This window comes from Sinocyclocheilus rhinocerous, unplaced genomic scaffold (genome assembly GCF_001515625.1).
Source record: "Sinocyclocheilus rhinocerous isolate Xijiao unplaced genomic scaffold, SAMN03320098_v1.1 scaffold1406, whole genome shotgun sequence".
NCBI lineage: Eukaryota > Metazoa > Chordata > Actinopteri > Cypriniformes > Cyprinidae > Sinocyclocheilus > Sinocyclocheilus rhinocerous.
Genome location: NW_015647095.1, coordinates 75,941 through 95,940, shown reverse-complemented (window position 1 = coordinate 95,940; position 20,000 = coordinate 75,941). Strand labels below are relative to the sequence as shown.

At 36.5% G+C, this 20,000-nt stretch overlaps 2 protein-coding genes and 1 long non-coding RNA gene across 7 annotated transcripts in view; all 3 read right to left on the bottom strand.

Moving 5' to 3' along the window:
• LOC107708806 (uncharacterized) overlaps window positions 1–2,252 on the bottom strand; it is a 4,958-nt gene extending 2,706 nt beyond the window's left edge. Inside the window, exons 1-4 of one of the 5 annotated variants that reach the window (XM_016513120.1) lie at window positions 2,015–2,252; window positions 1,735–1,909; window positions 686–775; window positions 513–607 (exon numbers count right to left, since the gene is read on the bottom strand). In XM_016513120.1, the coding sequence (XP_016368606.1) occupies window positions 513–607; window positions 686–775; window positions 1,735–1,880 (331 nt within the window). In that variant the 5' untranslated portion in view covers window positions 1,881–1,909; window positions 2,015–2,252. The other 4 variants (XM_016513122.1, XM_016513123.1, XM_016513124.1 and 1 more) reach the window with 4 other exon arrangements.
• LOC107708807 (uncharacterized) overlaps window positions 1–4,541 on the bottom strand; it is a 19,880-nt gene extending 15,339 nt beyond the window's left edge. The window contains exon 1 of the long non-coding RNA XR_001636413.1: window positions 3,157–4,541. This is a non-coding gene — a long non-coding RNA (uncharacterized LOC107708807). The remainder of the gene's footprint in view (window positions 1–3,156) is intronic.
• Window positions 4,542–5,594: 1,053 nt separating this feature from the next.
• Window positions 5,595–20,000, bottom strand: part of LOC107708770 (PH-interacting protein-like) — a 46,216-nt gene continuing 31,810 nt past the window's right edge. The window contains exons 21-39 of the mRNA XM_016513078.1: window positions 15,073–15,164; window positions 14,751–14,964; window positions 13,721–13,834; window positions 13,489–13,596; window positions 13,272–13,396; window positions 13,108–13,190; window positions 12,459–12,570; window positions 12,021–12,082; window positions 11,909–11,919; window positions 11,615–11,671; window positions 11,351–11,506; window positions 10,762–10,818; window positions 10,486–10,614; window positions 10,254–10,310; window positions 9,987–10,136; window positions 8,886–9,038; window positions 8,583–8,770; window positions 8,087–8,481; window positions 5,595–6,906 (exon numbers count right to left, since the gene is read on the bottom strand). Of these exons, the coding sequence (XP_016368564.1) occupies window positions 6,230–6,906; window positions 8,087–8,481; window positions 8,583–8,770; window positions 8,886–9,038; window positions 9,987–10,136; window positions 10,254–10,310; window positions 10,486–10,614; window positions 10,762–10,818; window positions 11,351–11,506; window positions 11,615–11,671; window positions 11,909–11,919; window positions 12,021–12,082; window positions 12,459–12,570; window positions 13,108–13,190; window positions 13,272–13,396; window positions 13,489–13,596; window positions 13,721–13,834; window positions 14,751–14,964; window positions 15,073–15,164 (2,940 nt within the window). The 3' untranslated portion in view covers window positions 5,595–6,229. The remainder of the gene's footprint in view (window positions 6,907–8,086; window positions 8,482–8,582; window positions 8,771–8,885; window positions 9,039–9,986; window positions 10,137–10,253; window positions 10,311–10,485; window positions 10,615–10,761; window positions 10,819–11,350; window positions 11,507–11,614; window positions 11,672–11,908; window positions 11,920–12,020; window positions 12,083–12,458; window positions 12,571–13,107; window positions 13,191–13,271; window positions 13,397–13,488; window positions 13,597–13,720; window positions 13,835–14,750; window positions 14,965–15,072; window positions 15,165–20,000) is intronic.

Genomic DNA, 20,000 nt, shown 5'->3' with positions numbered 1-20,000 from the left:
TCAGGAAACAGTCCTCCGTAAAATGCGCTGCACACATCTGATTATTTGGTTTGAACTGTTCTGGAACAGTGTTGTAAATACAACTTAACCACTGATTTCTAGTCGTGTCCTCTTTTGGAAGACCAAACAAAGTATTTTCACTTTCGCAACGAAACACATTGTTTTCAAAACATGGCGGCGGCGGCGGCGGCGGCGGTGGCAGCAACAATAAAGTTACGCCTTCTTTCTTTGCGTGAACATTTGGGCGGCGTTATGCAAATCTTCCCACACAGTGATGTAGACATGTGGGGGCGTGTTTAAACGAGGCGTTTTAGGAGGGCGTGGACCAGTCTTAACTTTTATAAAGAATATCTCTTTGGGTTTGAGACTTTAGTCTTTGCAACTTTAGGGATCTTATCTATTCACGAACCACTTGTCACACTCCAAAGAGAAAGGAAAACTTGAAATCGCATCATACGACCCCTTTAATGGCAGATCTAAATGATTGCTGTGAGATAATTCAGAGACATTACCTGCAAAGTATCCGTGCTCATTGTCATGCATCATCAGCTCAATCGCGAGCGCTTCTTCCAGAGTTTGGTACTGCTCCTCTTCCTCTCCGAAGGACCTGTCATGTAACACGACATCCCACCTCAGCATCTGAGTGAATCAGAATTCTTTTAAAAAGAGATTAGCATAGATTTACGGTAGTTTGGGAATCCAGGTATTTAGCCAGTCAACCCAAGCAGCTGTGTTGAAGTAGGATTTTCTTATGGAGTCCCATGTGTCAAGGATTCTGAATATGAAAGTTGTAATGGGATATTTCAAGCAGTGACAACAGCCTCATACAGTGTCATGTGTTATAATTTTTTACTTTTTAAAATACATTTTAAACTATTGGAAATATTTCGACTTCGTACTAGAGAAGCACAGTACCAGTCAAAAAAAAAAAAAAACATACAAACGGTAGATTATAATAATACAAGAAACTTGTTTCCTAGACAAATATAAATGATGGCTATGTAGCAGTCATAGTTAATAGTTAGTAAATAGTGAGAATTATAGTAAATAGTGAGAACTAAAGTGTGACTTGTAGTTGGGAAATAAATTTAGCACTCCACAGGAGTGCTAAAGAAGCTGATTAAAAACGCCCAACCACTAAACCTGAAATGCAGTCTCCATTAAATAATTTTTTATAAAAATTAAGATTTTAGGCTAAAATTTTATGAATGTACACTAACGTTCACAAGTGTGGGGTCAGAAGATTTTTTAAACGTTTTTGACAGAATTCTTTATGCAATGCTGCATTTATTTAAAATACTGTAATACTGTGGACTATCATTATAATTTAAAATGACTGGTTCCTATTTTAAAACATTTTAAAATGTAATGAATTACTGTGATGCCAAAGCTACATTTTCAGCAGTAATTTCTCCAGTTTTTAGTGTCACATGCTCCTTCGGAAATCATTCTAATATGATGATTTGCTGCTCAAGATACATTTTATTACTATCAAAGTCGAAAACAGTTATGTTGATTATTATTTTGTGTACTGATACATTTTTACAGGATTCTCTGATGAACATAAAGCTAAAAATAAATTAAATAACTGCTACTTTTGATGAACTTATTGCATCCTTGCTAAACTTGCCAACTTCTCAGTTGTAGTGTGTAAGAGAGGATAGAATGCAGTTTTTTTTTAAACACCTTTTTTCATATTAAATAGGCCTAGTCTCGTATCACACGTGTGTTTACCTCTGAGTGGCGATGTGTCGTTGTGTCTCGGTGCCGCTTGTCCACTTGGAGATGAGATACTGCGCAGGTAGAGCTGACAGCAGGAGCGTCAGCTGCATGATCACACCTGACGTGATGTGAGGCATCACTGCACGTACATTCAACATGACAGATTTCACATCTGTAGTTACTGTTACTGTTGTGTTTTTAAAAGTTGAAAGAAATTAAATATATAAAATATTGGTACACTAAATTTATTCTTCAATATTTCTTGAACAAATTGCAGTTCAATGTATCTTACCTTATAGAACAAGTTGAATGAATAAACAGAGTTCACTATCGTCAGAGACTATGTTTAACTTGATAACAGGAAGAGCTCACCGAAACTCTCAGTTTGTTACGCGTTCTGTAAGCATTGCCTTGCCAAAACTGAATATGATATTTACATGCGGGTAGTTTCGATTTGACACCTGCGCCTTCAAGTTGAACATCATTAGACAGTGCGCGTCCAATAGCGGCGGCCCACGAGAGTAGGTGTGTACGCTCTCGCGCCGCCACGTCAGGAACGGATGCCGCGTGCGCATGTTTGCTTTATTTCTGTTACAGGTTTTTTTTCTCTCAATTAATATCCGTTTTATAAGCCAAATATCCTGAATCATAACCAAAAATACATTTTCTTTCTTTTTCAAAACTAGGCTATGAACACTGTAGGTTTACACCATGTGCTCATGCACTCATTCATACTTCTGGTTTGTACAGTTGATTTAGTAGCTAATTATTATTCTGTGGTTATAGTTTTGATAAATGTGTTATAAGTTTCAGGGAAAGTGTATTAGCAATTGAGTAAACGTCTTTGTTAAGATTTAATACAATATAAATGTATGGAATACTAATACAGGCTATTTAATATAAAACGCCAGGAATAGTGTCATATAAATATGTCAGCACATTCTAATATATATATATATATATATATATGTGTGTGTGTGTGTGTTTATATAAATGTATATAATTGGACTTGTGGTACATTTTCCTAACGATAAAAACGAGTAGTTTATTGCACATGCAGTTCCAACTAATGCACAAAAGAGGGCGCTGTTCTCCATGAAATGGTTTATCATCACCCTTTTAACGGTTTTAAATGTTATCTTGACCCTCGCAAGGTTCGATTTAGTGTATTATGTCGAATAATTTTAGGAAATGGCATATAATATCAATCTGATGGATGTAAGGTACCAATACTTGCCATTATGAGAGCAAAATGTACATTGTAGTGTTTATAATTGTACATTTTCAACAGAAATTGTCTGATTTTAAAGATTTTATTTTGACGACGATGGAAATCACAATTTGAATTTTCCCTGATACATCCAGGCTTCCCTTGACTGAAATGTTAACAAAAATTGTTCTAAAGAATGAAAGAACAAGACAGTATGTGGAAACACAAATGTTTATTTCCTTAAAATATCAGTATGAACTAATGTGACAGCAGTACACCCTACACATACATTCTATTTAACTCTTTATTTACACTTTTTCCTTTTTTATAAAAGTATACAAACTAACATAGAAAGACCTCTCAGTCTGAGGATATAAGACCGGAGAGGGGGAAAAAAGACCCTGACCCCACAAACATGACTGTACCTTCAGATTTAAAAGACCAGAGAATATACTAACATGCATCCATCTTTGATCTCCACTCTAAAACCTGTTAATCAGTCCGTGAGATGTCACTTCCTGTGCAGTATGGTGGTAATAGAGGGGTCGTGAGTCAGATATAATACAGTTTTCATGTAGCAACAGATTAGAAACACCAGCTCAATAAAACATGGGGCTTGTACATAAACACAGAAATGGACATCACATACACTCTAGAGTCTCAGACATGCGTCAACTGCATATAAAACAGCCACATGTGTTCCCATCAAACAACCACACACTCATTCAAAGGCTTTGGTTCATCAAACCAGTTTTAAAGCAATGGGCTGGATTAGCTCTATCGTAATGGATGACCCAGACCACAACTGCTGAAAGTACGCAAGAACCTACAAAATCACATGGCCGCCCGCAAACCAGACAGAATGTGATCCGGCTTTCTCAAAAAGAGACTATGCTGCATATGTGAGTCCGGACAGCAAGGTGGGATACAATACGTTAATTCTTCAGTTTTACATCACACAGACACGTGCATACACACAAAAAGTCAAGGCACATTGAAAACACAGAATACGACATGCACACTTTTGTCTTTTGTGTGATTCGCTGCCCTGCGGTTTCTACTGAAGCCGAGTCGATGCATCAGAACGGGAAATATCAAACTGTTTCAATGTGATCGGGCAAAAACAAAGTCCTCTCTGTTAATTAAATGAGCAGTTCCACAGTAATTCAATGAGTTTAGCTAAAACAGAGAAAGAGGCCTGCTCTCTGGGCTAGATGAAACTACAGGCAGTGTTACACACACATAATAATAACTCTGTCAATAGTTGTTTGAAGGAGCATCAAAAGCACTTGAACATATGAGAAATGCCATAAATATATGAATGTCATTGCATTAAATATCAGAATATCAAACTAAGAGGCACTTTAGAACAAAGTAAATGTTAAAGCACAATATATTTTACAAAAACATTTGTTGATAGGTATATTGTTAGGTTAAAAAAAAAAAGTAGGGCTGTCGTTTGATTAAGAATTAATCAAAATGAATTTGGTCATGATTTTTCAATGAATTGAGGTAGATACAAGTAATTGTTTCTACCTTCCAAAAGTTTCGGGTCAGTACATTTTATTTATTTACTTATTTATTTTTTGAAAGAAATTAATACTTAAATTCAACAAAGATGCTTTAAATTGAAAAAGTCACAGTAAAGAAATGTATAATGTTACAAAAGATATAATTTCAAATGCTGTTTCTATTCCTTAAACAATCCTGAAAAATATTGTGTCGTATCAAAATTGTAACAATATTAAGCAGCATAACTGTTTTCACCATTGATAGTTAAGAGAAATGTTTCTTGAACACCAATCAGCATATTAGAATGATTTCTGAAGGATCATGTGACACTGAAGACTGGAGTAATGGCTGCTGGAAATTAAGCTTTGCCATTGCGGAAATAAATTACATTTTAAAATATATTTAAAAAGAAATCACTGATTATATTAAATATATTAACATATTAAAATGTTAAATATATAAATATTTTTAAATTACTTTAATTCGTTATAATAATAATAATTCACAATATTACTATTTTTACTGTATTTCTAATCAAATAAAAAAATGCTTTAAATCAGTTTAAAACTGAAAATATTTTTGCATTAATTTGCAATCATTTTTAGATAACTATTAAAAATAACTAACATTAATCAACAATTATTATACGTTAATAATTATTCATCATTCATTAATCACATAATTTCCAAATTAACATTAAACTGTCAGCCATATTTTCAAAAACTGCCATGGAAGTTAGTTCTGTGAAAATCTCTACCATCATTTTTCTGCAGATGCCACCTGCTTTGATATTTCATTCTCTAATAAAATGACATTCAGACATTTTAAAACTGTTGTTTTCAGTGTTCTTGTGGCCACTGTATTTTTAAGTCATGGTTCTAGTTAGGGATCACAGTGCATTTTGGGAGCCTGATAAAACAGGCGTGGAGTGATAATGTCATTACTATTACACACCTCAACAACACACATACACACACACACACACACAGTGGTCATGGGTAGATATGCTGCTTACTAATCTCTATCCCAGCAACAGATCAATAACACACGTTTGTACTGGATGAATCAATGCGCTAAAGCATCAAACACACTCTCTAACACTAACTGGGGAGTACAAAGGAGCCAAAATGTATTGAATGTATGAAAAGGCACAAGGTATTGCTAATTATATAAAAACATGCGTGAATTACCACTGCCACTGATCTTGACTCGCAGAGAAAGACGTTAAAAAGACAACACGCGATTTATGAGGTCCTTCTCTGCACGCCACTACAGCTTTACAGCCACTTACACAATGATCTGTTAAAAATAGATTTTTTTTTTAACAAGTGTTTGATTTGTTGCAACAACCGTGTAAAAACAATGCATAAAATTAACAGTTTAAAGAAACGAGACAGAGTAAAAGCTCAAGTTATACCACACTCACACACACTCGAACGTCCTCAAATAAGTGCTTTCTTGAGAGATGAAATCAGGTATTTGGATTCATAAGACTGTATAAGTACCTTTCTTCACTGGCATTCAAATAGTGCATATGAAAATCAGTATTTAACTGCATTTGTGATTTTCTGTGGAAGAAAATGTATAAGGTGGGGGGTTTCAAGGGGCCGTGACTCTTGAAGTCACCAAAAGAGTCAAAGATTCAAAACATGAGAATCGATTTAGAGAGTCAGAATGAAAGATTCAGATAGTCATGACAGTCTGATAGCAGCAGGAATGGTTCCCCCTCCCCAGTGGGGCGAGGATAAGGGGTTGTGTCACATAGGACATGCAAAGTTGGCATTGTTACCAGCCAATAAGGTTGGCTTTGGCCTTCTCGGTGAGCTTGCGGACTCTCCCTTTGCTTGACGTGCCGAAAGTAATCGAGGCATCCTCAAACAAAAGCTGTCTTTGCTCTTCCTCAGAGTCTTCTTCGTTATAGAAAGCTGTCCTTCGGCCTTGGTTACGCGTTCTCATCTGCCCTTTCGAGCTCCCATCCTCTCCCATATAAATGTCAGGCTCCTCCCTTTGGGCGGGGCCTGGCGTAGGGGGCGTGGTTTCTTCGTTGCCACGCCGACTGCTCCTTCTGAGAGCTTTGGGGCTTGAAGGAGCTGGGGTATCCGGTGTCCTGATGACTCGTAGTCTACCTCGTGGTTTGGGACACTCTGGAGTCACTACCCCTGAATCTGAAAGACTACTGTCCTGGGCTATAGAAGAAGCCCCGCCCTCATCACCAGTAGACAGAAGAAGCTCCTCCTCATGGGATGAGCTTCTTCGTAGGGACTCCAGCTCTTTCTTGCTTTTCCTCCCTCTCTTTTTTACAGAAGCCTGGGGCAGTGGGGGTGGCGGTACCGCTACTGGCGTTCGTATTTGTGCGTCTAATCTGGGTCGGCCCCGGCCTCTTCGTACCACTCCCAGAGTCACTTGACTATGACCATTCAAATGCAAACTGTTTTGAGGAGAAGAGTCGTGATCGACTGGACCTAAGAGAGAATGAGAATATAAGTACAGATGAAACATTCACATATATGCATTCAACAGATGCTTCTTTTTTTTCTTCAAAGTGGCTAATAATGCATTTTTTTTTAATCCGCATGTGTGTTCCCTGGTAATCATACCCATGGTGACCCATGGAAAGATCCACAGATTTATATAGACTTCACATAGCTGTAATTCTACACGTCACATCAATTTTAGTAAATTTAATTCTGACTAATTTTATTATGCTTTTAGCCATGATTAAGTGTGTAATACTCTAATAGCATTTTATCACATCTAAATCTGCAAAATTCTAAAGATTTTCCCTTAAATAATTATATATAATTAGAAAAAAAGGTTAAATCATTTCAGAACGTTTAAATCTATTCTCAGTTCAGTTTAAAATGTTTTACCACATTTAAATCTAGAAAAATCTACAGATTGTCCCCAACATTAGTGCAGAAAAAATATAGATATAATAAAAAAAGTAGAAATCAAAACACACACACACACAAAAAAGTTTAAAGGGGTCATATGATGCTTTTTTAAAGAAATCTTCCCAGATAGTGATGTAGATATGTGGGGGCGTGTTAGAATGAGCCGTTTTAGGGGGGCGTGGCAGAGTCTTAACTTTGATAAAGAATATCTCTTTGGTTTTGAGACTTTAGTCTTTGCAACTTCAGGGATCTTATCTATGCACAATCCGCTTGTAACACTCCAAAGAGAAAGGAAAACTTGAAATCGCATCATATGACCCCTTTAAAACATTACAAACGTTTAAATCTGCAGAAGTAAATTTCAGGGGGAAAAAATTATGCAGGAGTACTTTGAGTTCAGTTTAACACATTTTACCATTCAATGATTTTCCCCCAAATCAATGCAGAAAATGAAAAAAAAAAAAACAATTCAGAAAAAAATATTAATTCACAGAAGCAATCTCAGCAATTTTAACAATATTTACTGTTGAAATCAGCAAAAATACACAGATTTTCCACAAAACCAGTGTAAAAGAAAGTTTTAAATCCATTTAGGAAAATGTTTTAATGAGCAGGGAAAAGGTGATTACTTTGAGCCTACAGGAATTACACTGTGTGTGCACTGAAGGTTTCCAGGAAACATTCAAAAATCCTCTTTCCCGTAATAACATCAGCTTGTCACAACAAATACTCATCATCTGTTACTGACCTGGTGTGAGTTTTACAGGTGTCCGAAGTTTCCTGCGAGACTCTCTGGACCCGCCTTCATTTGTGTGGGGAACTGCAGAGCTCTCAGTTTCCCTGGAGGCACCAATGGAGTGAGAGTTCTGTGTGCGCAGGACTCTAGAGGTGGGCTCTGCTGTCTTACTGTGGCTGGGTGGAGGGGGAGGAGCTGACTGTGTAGAAGGTGCATCTGTGAGTTGGGTTCCAAAGCGGGCCGAGCTTCGTGTCCGACCGGGGACAACCGGAGGCTCAGCCTTGCCGTTGATCTGTGGATGTGTTTGCCGTAAAGAAGGAGCCCGGGAAGGTCCAGCGGGAGTGGGCGGAGCTGCATTGTCCGATCGAGGAGGAGCGCGAGACGAAACCCGACGCTTCCTTTCTGGACTACAAATCAGAAAAGAAGAAAATGTGTAGGCAACATTTAGAACCAGTGACCAATTCTAGAACATAATGTTCTGCAATGACCAATCAGATACGGTTTGTACCTAGAGGCGGAGCTTGAAGGTGAAGAGCTCCTCCTCCTCTTCACAGACTGTCTGGTCAAGCGCTCGGTGTGCTGCCGCTGACGAGTGAATCGCTCACTGTGCAGACTTTGAGCAGCTTTAAAATGGGTCAGGATCGAACTGATGTGCTCTTCAAACAGAGCAGACAATCGCAGACTCATGCTGTAGATCTGCATACACAAAAACACACATGTATTAAATAAACTAGATGAACTGGTTCGGCTACAGCATTACAACATGTCTGTTTTTAAAATTAAAAGGTAATAATTGGACATGATCTCATACCCTGGACTTTTTACTGGGTGTATAGGCTTTGGAGTTGCTGAAGATGAGACGTATATCTTTACAAAGATCCACGGGAGTGTCGTACTCTCCTTCTAACAGGCGGTTCAAGACAGTCCCAAAGTCCATAGGAGTGTCCACAATGTCCAAGTAGTCCTGAGAGAGGTATTTTTGATGAACAGGGCATATAAGTAGACAGTGCACTGCAAAAAATTATTTTCTTAATCAGTATTTTTGTTTTGTTTTCCAGTACAAATACCCAAACATCCTTTAAACAAGATTTACACTACCGGTGAAAAGGTTGGGGTCTCTTATGCTTACCAAAGCTGCATTTATTTGATAAAAAAAAGTAATATTGTGATTTTTTTTTAACAATTTAAAATAACTGCTTTCATTTTTTTTATATTTTACAATTTAATTGATTCCTGTGATGACAAAGTTGGCATTTCAGCAGACATTACAGTCATCAGTATCATATGATCCTTTGGAAATCATTCTAATATGCTGATTTGGTGCTTAAGAAAAATTTCTTATTATTATCAAGGCTAAAAAATGACTTTACTGTCACTTTTAATGAATTTAAAGCATCCATGCTGAATCATACTGACCCCAAACCTTTAAATGGTAGTTTATATAAAATTATCATAAAAAGATAAGATAAGAAGAGGATATAACGTAAGTTTATTTTTCCTACCCATTTGACAAATTGTTGTTTTTCTGGTTTGTGATTTTGTGACAATCATCTAGTTACTTATTTATCTTGATTCAAGCATGTATAGGTATTTTTACTGGAAAACAAGACAAAACATAATTTAAAAAAAGATTTCTGCAGTGTGTGTGTGTGTGTGTGTGTATATGCTGTGTATACGTGTAGCTGACACTGTTATAGTTAGGCAAAAATCCCTGAAAAATTTGTGGAAAATATATACTCTGTCATGAGTTTTTGATTTTTTGCTTGTCCAAAGGTAATAAATATTGATATGGCAACAAACAGCAGGTGGTCTGAGGTTGAGAATACGGCATCCCTCATAATTCCCACCTGAAGTTACAGCTATAAGCTACAGTTCTGTGTGTACGTGTTTTCTACATGTGTCTATGTGTTACCGGATACTCCTCCAGATCCACAGGTTGTCTGAAAGGCTCTGAATCTTCACACTGAAAGATGAGCTCCAGCAGCTCTCTGCAGCGCCCCTTCCAGCTCTGAGGGTCTGATGATGGTTTACTGCGCAGACTCCTCAGGATAGGCTGGCGCCTCTGAAACAGAAACACACTCTCAATTAGTCATGATTACCAGATGTAAACAATCTCGATGTATAATCAAATCTTATCTCTCTGGCCCTGTTAAAATTTTACAATATCAGTTAAAGTTACCTTCTTATTGCGGCTAGATGTACAAGGTGCCTCGTGTTCTTCATCCTCATCTTCATCCTAGGTTGGGAAAAAGGTGTCAATCAAGTCATAAAAATACACACATTTACATTTACATTATATGAATTCCAAGTGCTTGCAAGGCAGCAAAAGAACAGTCTTAAAGGTACTGTAATAATGTATTAAATCTCTTTCACTTATGAGTGGTTTACGAGTGTGTTTCAATGACACTTACATCGCTTGAATCTGAGAAAGCAGTTTTCTTCATACTGTTATACAGTGGAATAATATCTGTACAGCTTTGGTCCCTAAAGAACACAGACAGAGACAGGCAGTCAAAATCAGTCCCACGCATGGCTTTAAACTAAATGCTAGGGATGCACCGATTAAAATCAATTACATTAAATTGGTTCATTTGGTTTTTGCCATTAATAAAAGGACAATATTAAAATGTATACTATTATGTCTAAATGAATAAAAACAACAACAATTAAAAAAACTAAAAAGTTACCTTCTTATTGCGGCTAGATGTACAAGGTGCCTCGTGTTCTTCATCCTCATCTTCATCCTAGGTTGGGAAAAAGGTGTCAATCAAGTCATAAAAATACACACATTTACATTTACATTATATGAATTCCAAGTGCTTGCAAGGCAGCAAAAGAACAGTCTTAAAGGTACTGTAATAATGTATTAAATCTCTTTCACTTATGAGTGGTTTACGAGTGTGTTTCAATGACACTTACATCGCTTGAATCTGAGAAAGCAGTTTTCTTCATACTGTTATACAGTGGAATAATATCTGTACAGCTTTGGTCCCTAAAGAACACAGACAGAGACAGGCAGTCAAAATCAGTCCCACGCATGGCTTTAAACTAAATGCTAGGGATGCACCGATTAAAATCAATTACATTCAATTGGTTCATTTGGTTTTTGCCATTAATAAAAGGACAATATTAAAATGTATACTATTATGTGTAAATGAATAAAAACAACAACAATTAAAAAAACTAAAAATGCATCCCTCATAATTCCCACCTGAAGTTACAGCTATAAGCTACAGTTCTGTGTGTACGTGTTTTCTACATGTGTCTATCTGTTGCCGGATGCTCCTCCAGATCCACAGGTTGTCTGAAAGGCTCTGAATCTTCACACTGAAAGATGAGCTCCAGCAGCTCTCTGCAGCGCCCCTTCCAGCTCTGAGGGTCTGATGATGGTTTACTGCGCATACTCCTCAGGATAGGCTGCTGCTGCTGCCTCTGAAACAGATACACACTCGCAATTAGCCAGATGTAAACAATCTTGATGTATAATCAAGTCTTATCTTTCTGGCCCTTTTTAAATGATATAATATCAGTTAAAGTTACCTTCTTATTGCGGCTAGATGTACAAGGTGCCTCGTGTTCTTCATCCTCATCTTCATCCTAGGTTGGGAAAAAGGTGTCAATCAAGTCATAAAAATACACACATTTACATTTACATTATATGAATTCCAAGTGCTTGCAAGGCAGCAAAAGAACAGTCTTAAAGGTACTGTAATAATGTATTAAATCTCTTTCACTTATGAGTGGTTTACGAGTGTGTTTCAATGACACTTACATCGCTTGAATCTGAGAAAGCAGTTTTCTTCATACTGTTATACAGTGGAATAATATCTGTACAGCTTTGGTCCCTAAAGAACACAGACAGAGACAGGCAGTCAAAATCAGTCCCACGCATGGCGACAAAGTTGTTTTATTTTACTGACAGCTGTAGTGATTGTGATCATCATACCTTCATTGGGAATCTCCTCCATGTCCCATGGGCTCATCTTTTCTGTATCTCCATTATCCCAGCTGCATCACACAATAACACAAAACTGTCAATATAATGTCATCTACTATTAGCCCCCCCCCATCAAATATGTGCAACACCACACTAAGCTCAGTATAGATTAATTTCTAAACCTCCATATAAAGCATGTTTAGTCTTAAATTTGAAGTCGAAGAGGAAGTGTAATTACAGAGCAATTCAATCCAGAAAGATTTGTGGGTTTTAAACTGGCTGTTTGTTAATGTGGTTAAGACAACATACAATAGAGGTTAATGTAGAACTAACAGTGTGTGCCGTTTGTGGTCTCATGGCTTCACGCCTGGTTAGGACACAATGTAACAATAATTGAATTGCTCTATAACATGTGTAAAGATGTGTAGATGGACACAGAGAACTGACCAGACGTTGTAGCACTGGAACAGAGAGTCTGGATATTCAGCCTGGTAAGGCTCCTGACTCTCAATCGTACCAAACCACCAGGCATCATCTATCACTGCCCGGAAACGATCACCTGACAAAATAAATCCATCTCAAATCAGACACAATTACACACACTCATCAACTCTGTATCAGGAACAAGCAGTCATTAACAGAAAGCAACATATTAAGTTTAAAAAAAAATTCATACAGACAATTACTTGAATACCTCTTCTATTACAATTAAAAATTTATTAAAAATTTGTGATAGATAAATAGATAGACTGTGTCAAGGTCAGTAAATTTTTAAAGAGGTTTTTATGAAATAGCAACGTTATTTCAGGTAAAAAAGGAGTGTGTACAATCACATCTGTTCAATGTCTAAGAAAATTATTTCAATACTTTGACATTTTAGTCAAAATTTTTGGTAGATTTTATTTTTTTTACAACATGAATAAACCAAGATGAACACAAAGATGACATTTTTAAGAATTTAGCACTTGGATTTTGAACTAGATTTTATAAAGACTTCTCCTTTTCATCATCTCAAACATCCCTGTGTGTCATTGACCCATTTAACCCTGTAAAAAATAAATATCTGTGCAGAAATGCACTCAATTCACACACTAACCTATCATCCAGTTCCTCTGTCTTGCATTATCAAACTGCTGCCGAAGTACCAAGAAGTCGATGACATCAGGCATGTCGTGGTATCTAAGACCACAACAGAAATGCGAGTCACAGGTTAAAAGCCACTCGGCGAAGATCATGGTGACTCATGCAGACAGTACTCACTTCATAGAGAAAGAGCCGCCCGTCAGTTTGCCAGTGTCTGGGTCTAGGAAGGCCAGCTTCAGACAGCACAGAGTAGGCAAACCCACCTCATACTTGATGCCCACTATCTTCAACAGCTCCTGCTCCTGCAGGCACACAATCACAAACCATTTCCTATATGTTTTATCATGTGCATAAAAATACTGTGAGGTTAAATTTAATTTCATTGAAGACTTACCCTGAGCTCTAACTTGTGCCAGGGCTGTTTTTTAGGATTTATACTGAAGATCTTGTTTTTTTTGGCCATCTCCACATAAGCTTCATGGCCTTGACGGAAATAATATACCTGTTCACAAACACAACAAGCAGCTTACTGTTATAAGCATGTTTCCACACACTACATAAATAATAATATTTCACATTTTTATTTTGCTTTAGCAAACTGTTGTACTGACGAATGTGTTTTGTACCTCATCGCCCATCTGTGGGGTGAAGGGGCATCTCCGTGGCATGGTGTCAGTGATCCAGGCGGCGGGCAGCCATTCCTCTAATGTCAAACCCTGGTTCTGCAGTTCAGGTATCCTCTGAACATATAAACACACACACACACACACATATATATACAGCAAGTTCAGACTAACTTAAAAACAGAGCAGGACTTTCACACAAATCTGAAAGTGAACTGAAACTGTCAATGGAATTAACTTTTTGTCCCAGGGGTTATTCTTTATTTGAATTAAATTATAAAAAAGATCTCAGTCTCAGATGTAGACTTTTTAGATCCAAGATGATCTCATCAAGAAGTGAAATAAAATATTTTAACTTTTATTACATAAAAATGAGTCATATTTTTACTCGAATAAAGACTGATGACTCAGCTACGGCGTCATTTCCACCACAACCAAATATTTGCCATTAATAAAGTTCTTTCAAAAGTTTGTGCACTTGGTTACCAAGGAGACAACAGCATCAGTGAAGAACTTGAGATGAAATATGAGACATCTGATGTGCGATAAAGATAAGTCAGTGTAGCCTAAATACCAATCGAACAGTATAGGGGGGGTTGTTCAAGGTTTTCAACAAGGTTTTCCACAGAAAATGTGTAATTTCCAGTCAAGATGTAATTGTAAAATTATGCAGAAAGTGTGAAAATATTACTCAATTGTGTGTATTTGGGATACATCAAATACTAGCTATGAAATTAGCTATGGCAAGAGAAGATAATCCAAAAATTTTTTAAATGCCATTTTCACATTTTATTCCAAAAATGTTTCAAATATTATTTCCAGCTTAAAAATGAATGGTGATGTGGTGGAAATGACATCAGTTCATAATGATTTATGGATACTAAAATAAAAACAGAAAGACAGAACTCTTCTGTCACTCATTAAAGCTGTAATGACCATTGTCAATGGACAAATTCAAGAAACTTAGTGAGCTTGAGAAGCATGTTTTAAGGAAGGAGTCCATAGTTGAAACAACACACAAAGGACCACTGACCTTCCGTTTCTCCTTTGGCTTCTTCTTCTTTGGTAGTGCTCCATCTTTGTCCTGCTTTTCTTTCCTCCTCTCCTTCTTGGAGTCTTTTTTCTTCTCTCCATCTTCTTCCGAGCTGCTAGCATTCTTCTTCTTTTTCTTCACGCTGGTCTTCTTGGGCGGTTCCAGGTTTATTCCAGCATCTGCTGTCCAGTCTGAGTAATCGCTGGAGTAATCGCTGTAATTATAAACAGACCCAGCATATTTGTGTGGCTCTGGCTGACGTATGTGTATGTCAAATATATGCCATTATGTCATATGAAGTTTGAGGGTAATGAACATTCACCTGGAGCTGCTGTTATCATCAGGCCAGGGTTCTTTTTCCTCTCTTTCCTCATCTGATGATTCTCTGCTTGGAGGTCTTGCTTCGTTTTCTCCCTAAAAAGCAACAGATACAATGAGACCGAAGATTACCACACACTTTTTATGCCATTCTCAGAACACACCAACGGTTCCAACAAAAAATGTCAATATAGTTTAAATTGGAAATTTGGTTTTCAAATATACGCAACAAGTCTGATGTCACTACTCCAGAAAATCCATTTTAGAATTCAGCATTTTTGTCCGGCTATACTTAGGGCTCTATGAAATTCATTTTATATTTTTCCCAAATTCATTTTTTTTTGTGTGTGTTAAAATTTTTCTGGATTCCATTTTTTCCCCATTTTAATTTTTCTTGACTCTGTTTTAAGGATAAATTAAATTTTATTCATCAAAAAGCATGTCTGATTAATTGAAATCAGGAAATTTACAATATTAAACAGCAATTTATTAAAAGCCAAACAAAAATTACATTTTAAGGCCCTATGAAATGTTTTATTTTTTTCTCAAATTCAGATTATTTTCTGTTTTCCATTCATTTTCTGGATTCCATTTTAATGGTTTCATTAAATATTAATAATCAAAAGCATCTCTAATTAACTGATTTTATTAAAAAAGTAAATTATTATCGTTTTATGTTTTTTTTTTCAGAAATACTGTGTTGTGTATTTACATTTTTCTGCTAAATTAATTCTGGTAAATATTCCTTTAAAAATAATGTTTTAACAATAATTTTATTAGTAGTAGTACTATCATTACATTAAGTATTATTTCTGTCACCATTTCTTCAAGTTAAACTGAACTTTTATTTTGACGGGTTGCTGTGAGTGCGTCAGGGAGCGTCATTAGTGGATGCGGTGATGATGATGTAAGTGACGTTGTAGTTAGGGCTGTCGCGATAACCGCAATATCGCAATACCGCGCTATTGACAAGCAAACCGCAGAGGAATGCAAGAACCGCAGCAACCGCGATTTTTGCGTGTTTTCTTTTTTCGTAAGGTTATGCCCTTCTCGTTTTACACATATTTACATTCATGCATGTGGACTGAATATTAAACAAGTTATTAATGATAACATAATGTGTACCATGCTGATTTGTACAGAGGCTCCGTAGATTTGCACTTAACAAGCCTAAACAGACAGTGAATGAGAGAGAGATCGACTAAGCGCGTGCGATTACTTGCGTCTGTCCTACAGACCGAGTCATATATATTTGTGAAAATAGGTTGTCATGTCCAAGGAAAGCGAAATCTCTGTCTTAGCCCACTCAAAATTACCGCAAGGGAAATTCCCTCACCGCGACAGCCCTAGCTGTGAAGACTTTTAAGTTTCTGTTTGTATATGATATGACGATAGTTTTACTCAAAAGAAAGTGTAAAATGCTCATGAAGTGACTCTCAGAGCAGTTTTAGAGATTATGTTCATGTGTTCATGTACTCATATATTGAGGCGGCAAAGGCTGAAAACACTGCGAGCGTCACACGTTCTTCAGTATGTGTGTGTTAAATGAACCGCGTGTCTGCACCATTCATTCACACATAGACACAGAACATGCAGGATTCATATTTAAATGGTATTTTTGTGGCTTTATATTAACAGACACTAGTCCAAATCGCGTTTTGATTTAAGTGTACTGACCAACATTTGATGTATCCATTAAAAATTTAGCAAATTCCATGACATTCCACGTTATACAGTAAATTCCGTTTTTATGACTGGATTCCGTGATTCCGTACATGTTTTCCGCATTGCGGAAATCATATGACCCTATATACTACTGATTAAGAAAAAAATATTTTTTTTGCATTGTAACAACTGGAAAGTAAACGTTCACAAACAAGCTTGTTCACACCAAATCCTGATTTGAATAAAACCAGAGTGTATAAAATATTCACAAATATGATCTGATGACAATCTGACGATTGTCTGAAAAGTGAGCAGAATGACTGCTATCCAAATTGACCAATAACTGCTATTTACAAAAAAAAAATATTAGTATATAATATTATAATATTAATATAAAGTTAAAAAAAAAAAACAATGGATCTTCACAGTTCAATCATTCTATTTCTGTGAGAAGTAGATAATTTCTTTTTAAAAATTGTCATGCATCTTTTTCATGCTGAAAATGATGATTTGGTGTTAGTAGGCATTTGCACTGCAGTTGACACTGTGAATCTGTTATAACTCGTTCTATAGATTGAGAAACTTGCTATGGATGCAACATTAACACTGTGAATGGACCACTCACACTTCTAACAGAGATTTTAACACTATAGATGGAACAATAACACTTTAGACACAATGGCAATAAAAAGACAATCACCACAATAAATGAAGTCAATATGAATTTAAAACTAACCCTATATACTTCCGTAATACACATTCTTGTATAGTAAATGATTAATCTATGACAGTCTAAAGGTAATAACTTGCGCTGCCTGTGAAATGGAACTTTCCTTTTTAATTGGTGCCTCTAGGCCCTTTTACATTTCAACCAACCAGAAATCTTTTTTCCCCAATTTTCCTGGTGAAAGTCCCATACTTTTTTCTCTTAAATCATCTACATGTACACTATCTGTAAAAGTTTGGGGTCAGTAACACTGTGTCCTAACTACACGCACACGACAACGCGACGACGCGATAATAGATATCTTTTCCATGTTAATCTGAGTTTTTGTCCTAACTAGCCGCGACGGCAACACATGAAATTTCTATTTTAGAAATGGTTTCTATTTCCACGACATTGCAGCTGGAACAACAACATACAAACTATGACAGTGGTAATCTCAGGTACTGATTATGTGCTTTATTCACAGTTAAACGTGTCTGATGTGAGTTTGAATATCATTTTGTGTGACCTTAAAGCCATACTGAAAGCAACAACAGATAGTTTACCTTAAAATAAATTCAAGCAAACATGTACATTAAAACTAAAAAATTAAAACACAATGCGAACCAACAAGCTGGTATCAGTATCAGTTAATCAGTATGTACATTTAAAGGTCCCCTAAAGTGCCTTGAAACATACAGTGTTATTCTATGTTAGGGCTGTGCGATTAATCGAAATCGTCATAAAATCGCGATTTGAGCTTGCGCGATTTCTAAATCGCTTTATAGCACGATTTTCCGTCCCAAAATCAAAATAATGGATAAATGTTGTGTTTGTGGTAAACAGCCGCGGATCAGGAGCGGACTGCAAACGCGTCCTGTGCGAAAGCAAAATGAGTCCGTGCTGCTTCTGCACCGCATACACATACTGTATAAGCAATAAAGACGGAGTACGTGTGAACTTGGCGCAACAAATCTAGTTCAACATCTGACATGTTACAGCTTTTTGATAAAGCTCTAATTGGTTTTCTTTTGGAAATATGTTTCAAATTCACACTGAATGCATTAATGACTGTAAAGCATGTCTCTGTGTGTCAAAATCGTGATTAAAATCGAAATCGCAAAATTGATCAAAGAAATCGCGATAGTTTTTTTTTGTCCATATCGAACGGCCCTATTCTATGTGGTGACGTAATTTCAACTGAAACAGGAAGACAAGGCCGGACATATTGAGCAGCCCCGCCCCCTTTTTAAAATAGCCAATAGCGTTTTGTTTATATCTGCTCGGGCCAGAGTCGTTGAGCTCGGTAAGCTGCATTTGACAGCCACAGTATAATAGATTACCCCCTAGATTAAAAATGAAACTCTTAGTAAAACAAAATAGTGATCATAATCACGCTGAGGCTGTGTAGTTTTAAAAGTGTTTAATATTTATGTCGATTCGCGCATATGATCCGCTCCGTGGATCTCAGATCTCCTCCACATTAGGGCTGTCAAAATGGCTGAAAAACTAAATTCGAATTTTGTACTTAAATATTATCAAAATTCGAATTATATTCTAATTTAAAATGCATAATTTCAGTTAGGGTGAAGAAAAGCTTTTGGCTTCTCTCCTGAGGCCACAAGAGGGCGCATCGAGCAAAATATTACTAATGCACGTTTATTCAAAGCATAAGATAAAATGACTATCTGTGAAAAAAGTGCATAATGTTTAAAATAATGTTTATAAACCAATTATAATTAAGTTAAGCTTAAACAACTATAAACAAAACAGCATCATTGATGTATTCATATTTTAATACAAAGGGCCGAAAGTACATTTTTCATTTAAAAACACGAGTTGCATGGAAAGAAGATATAAATGATGAAATTTCTCTAGAGGATTGGAATGAGGCATGCAAGAAGGCTCAGATACAGACAGTCAAAAGTAGCTTGAAACTCATACAATAAAAATGGCTGATGCGAACATATATAACTCCTGTTATGTTGCACAAGTTTAATGATAATATTCCTGATACCTGTATAAAGTGTAATGGGGTGAGAGGTACACTGTACCACTGTATATGGGAATGCGAGAAAGTGAAGTCTTTTTGGAAAGGTATAATTGATATGATTGACCAAATTCTATCAAAGAAATTACCACTGGATCCTAAGCTTTTTATTCTGGGTATATATCCTATCAGTCCTCTCTTACAAAGCAAAGAGGTCAGATTCATTGAAATGTGTATTTTACAAGCTAAACGAATAATTGCTCTTAATTGGAAAAATATCAATGAGCCAAGAATTGGAAAGTGGATCAAAGAAATGGCGTCAAACATGTCAATGGAAAAGATCACGTATATTGTCAAAAAGAAACAAAACGTTTTTGAAGATGTCTGGAGACCTTTTACTAATTTCTTAAGGCACAATGTTAATGTTGGTAGCCTGCTACAACAAGCTCTGAGGGAGTAAGGTAATATCATGATCTTCTTTACAGACTTGGGAAACACTCTTTACTTTATTTATTTATTTATTTTTATAATTTTTTTTTTTTTCCCTTCTTTTGTTTCATCAACTCGCAAA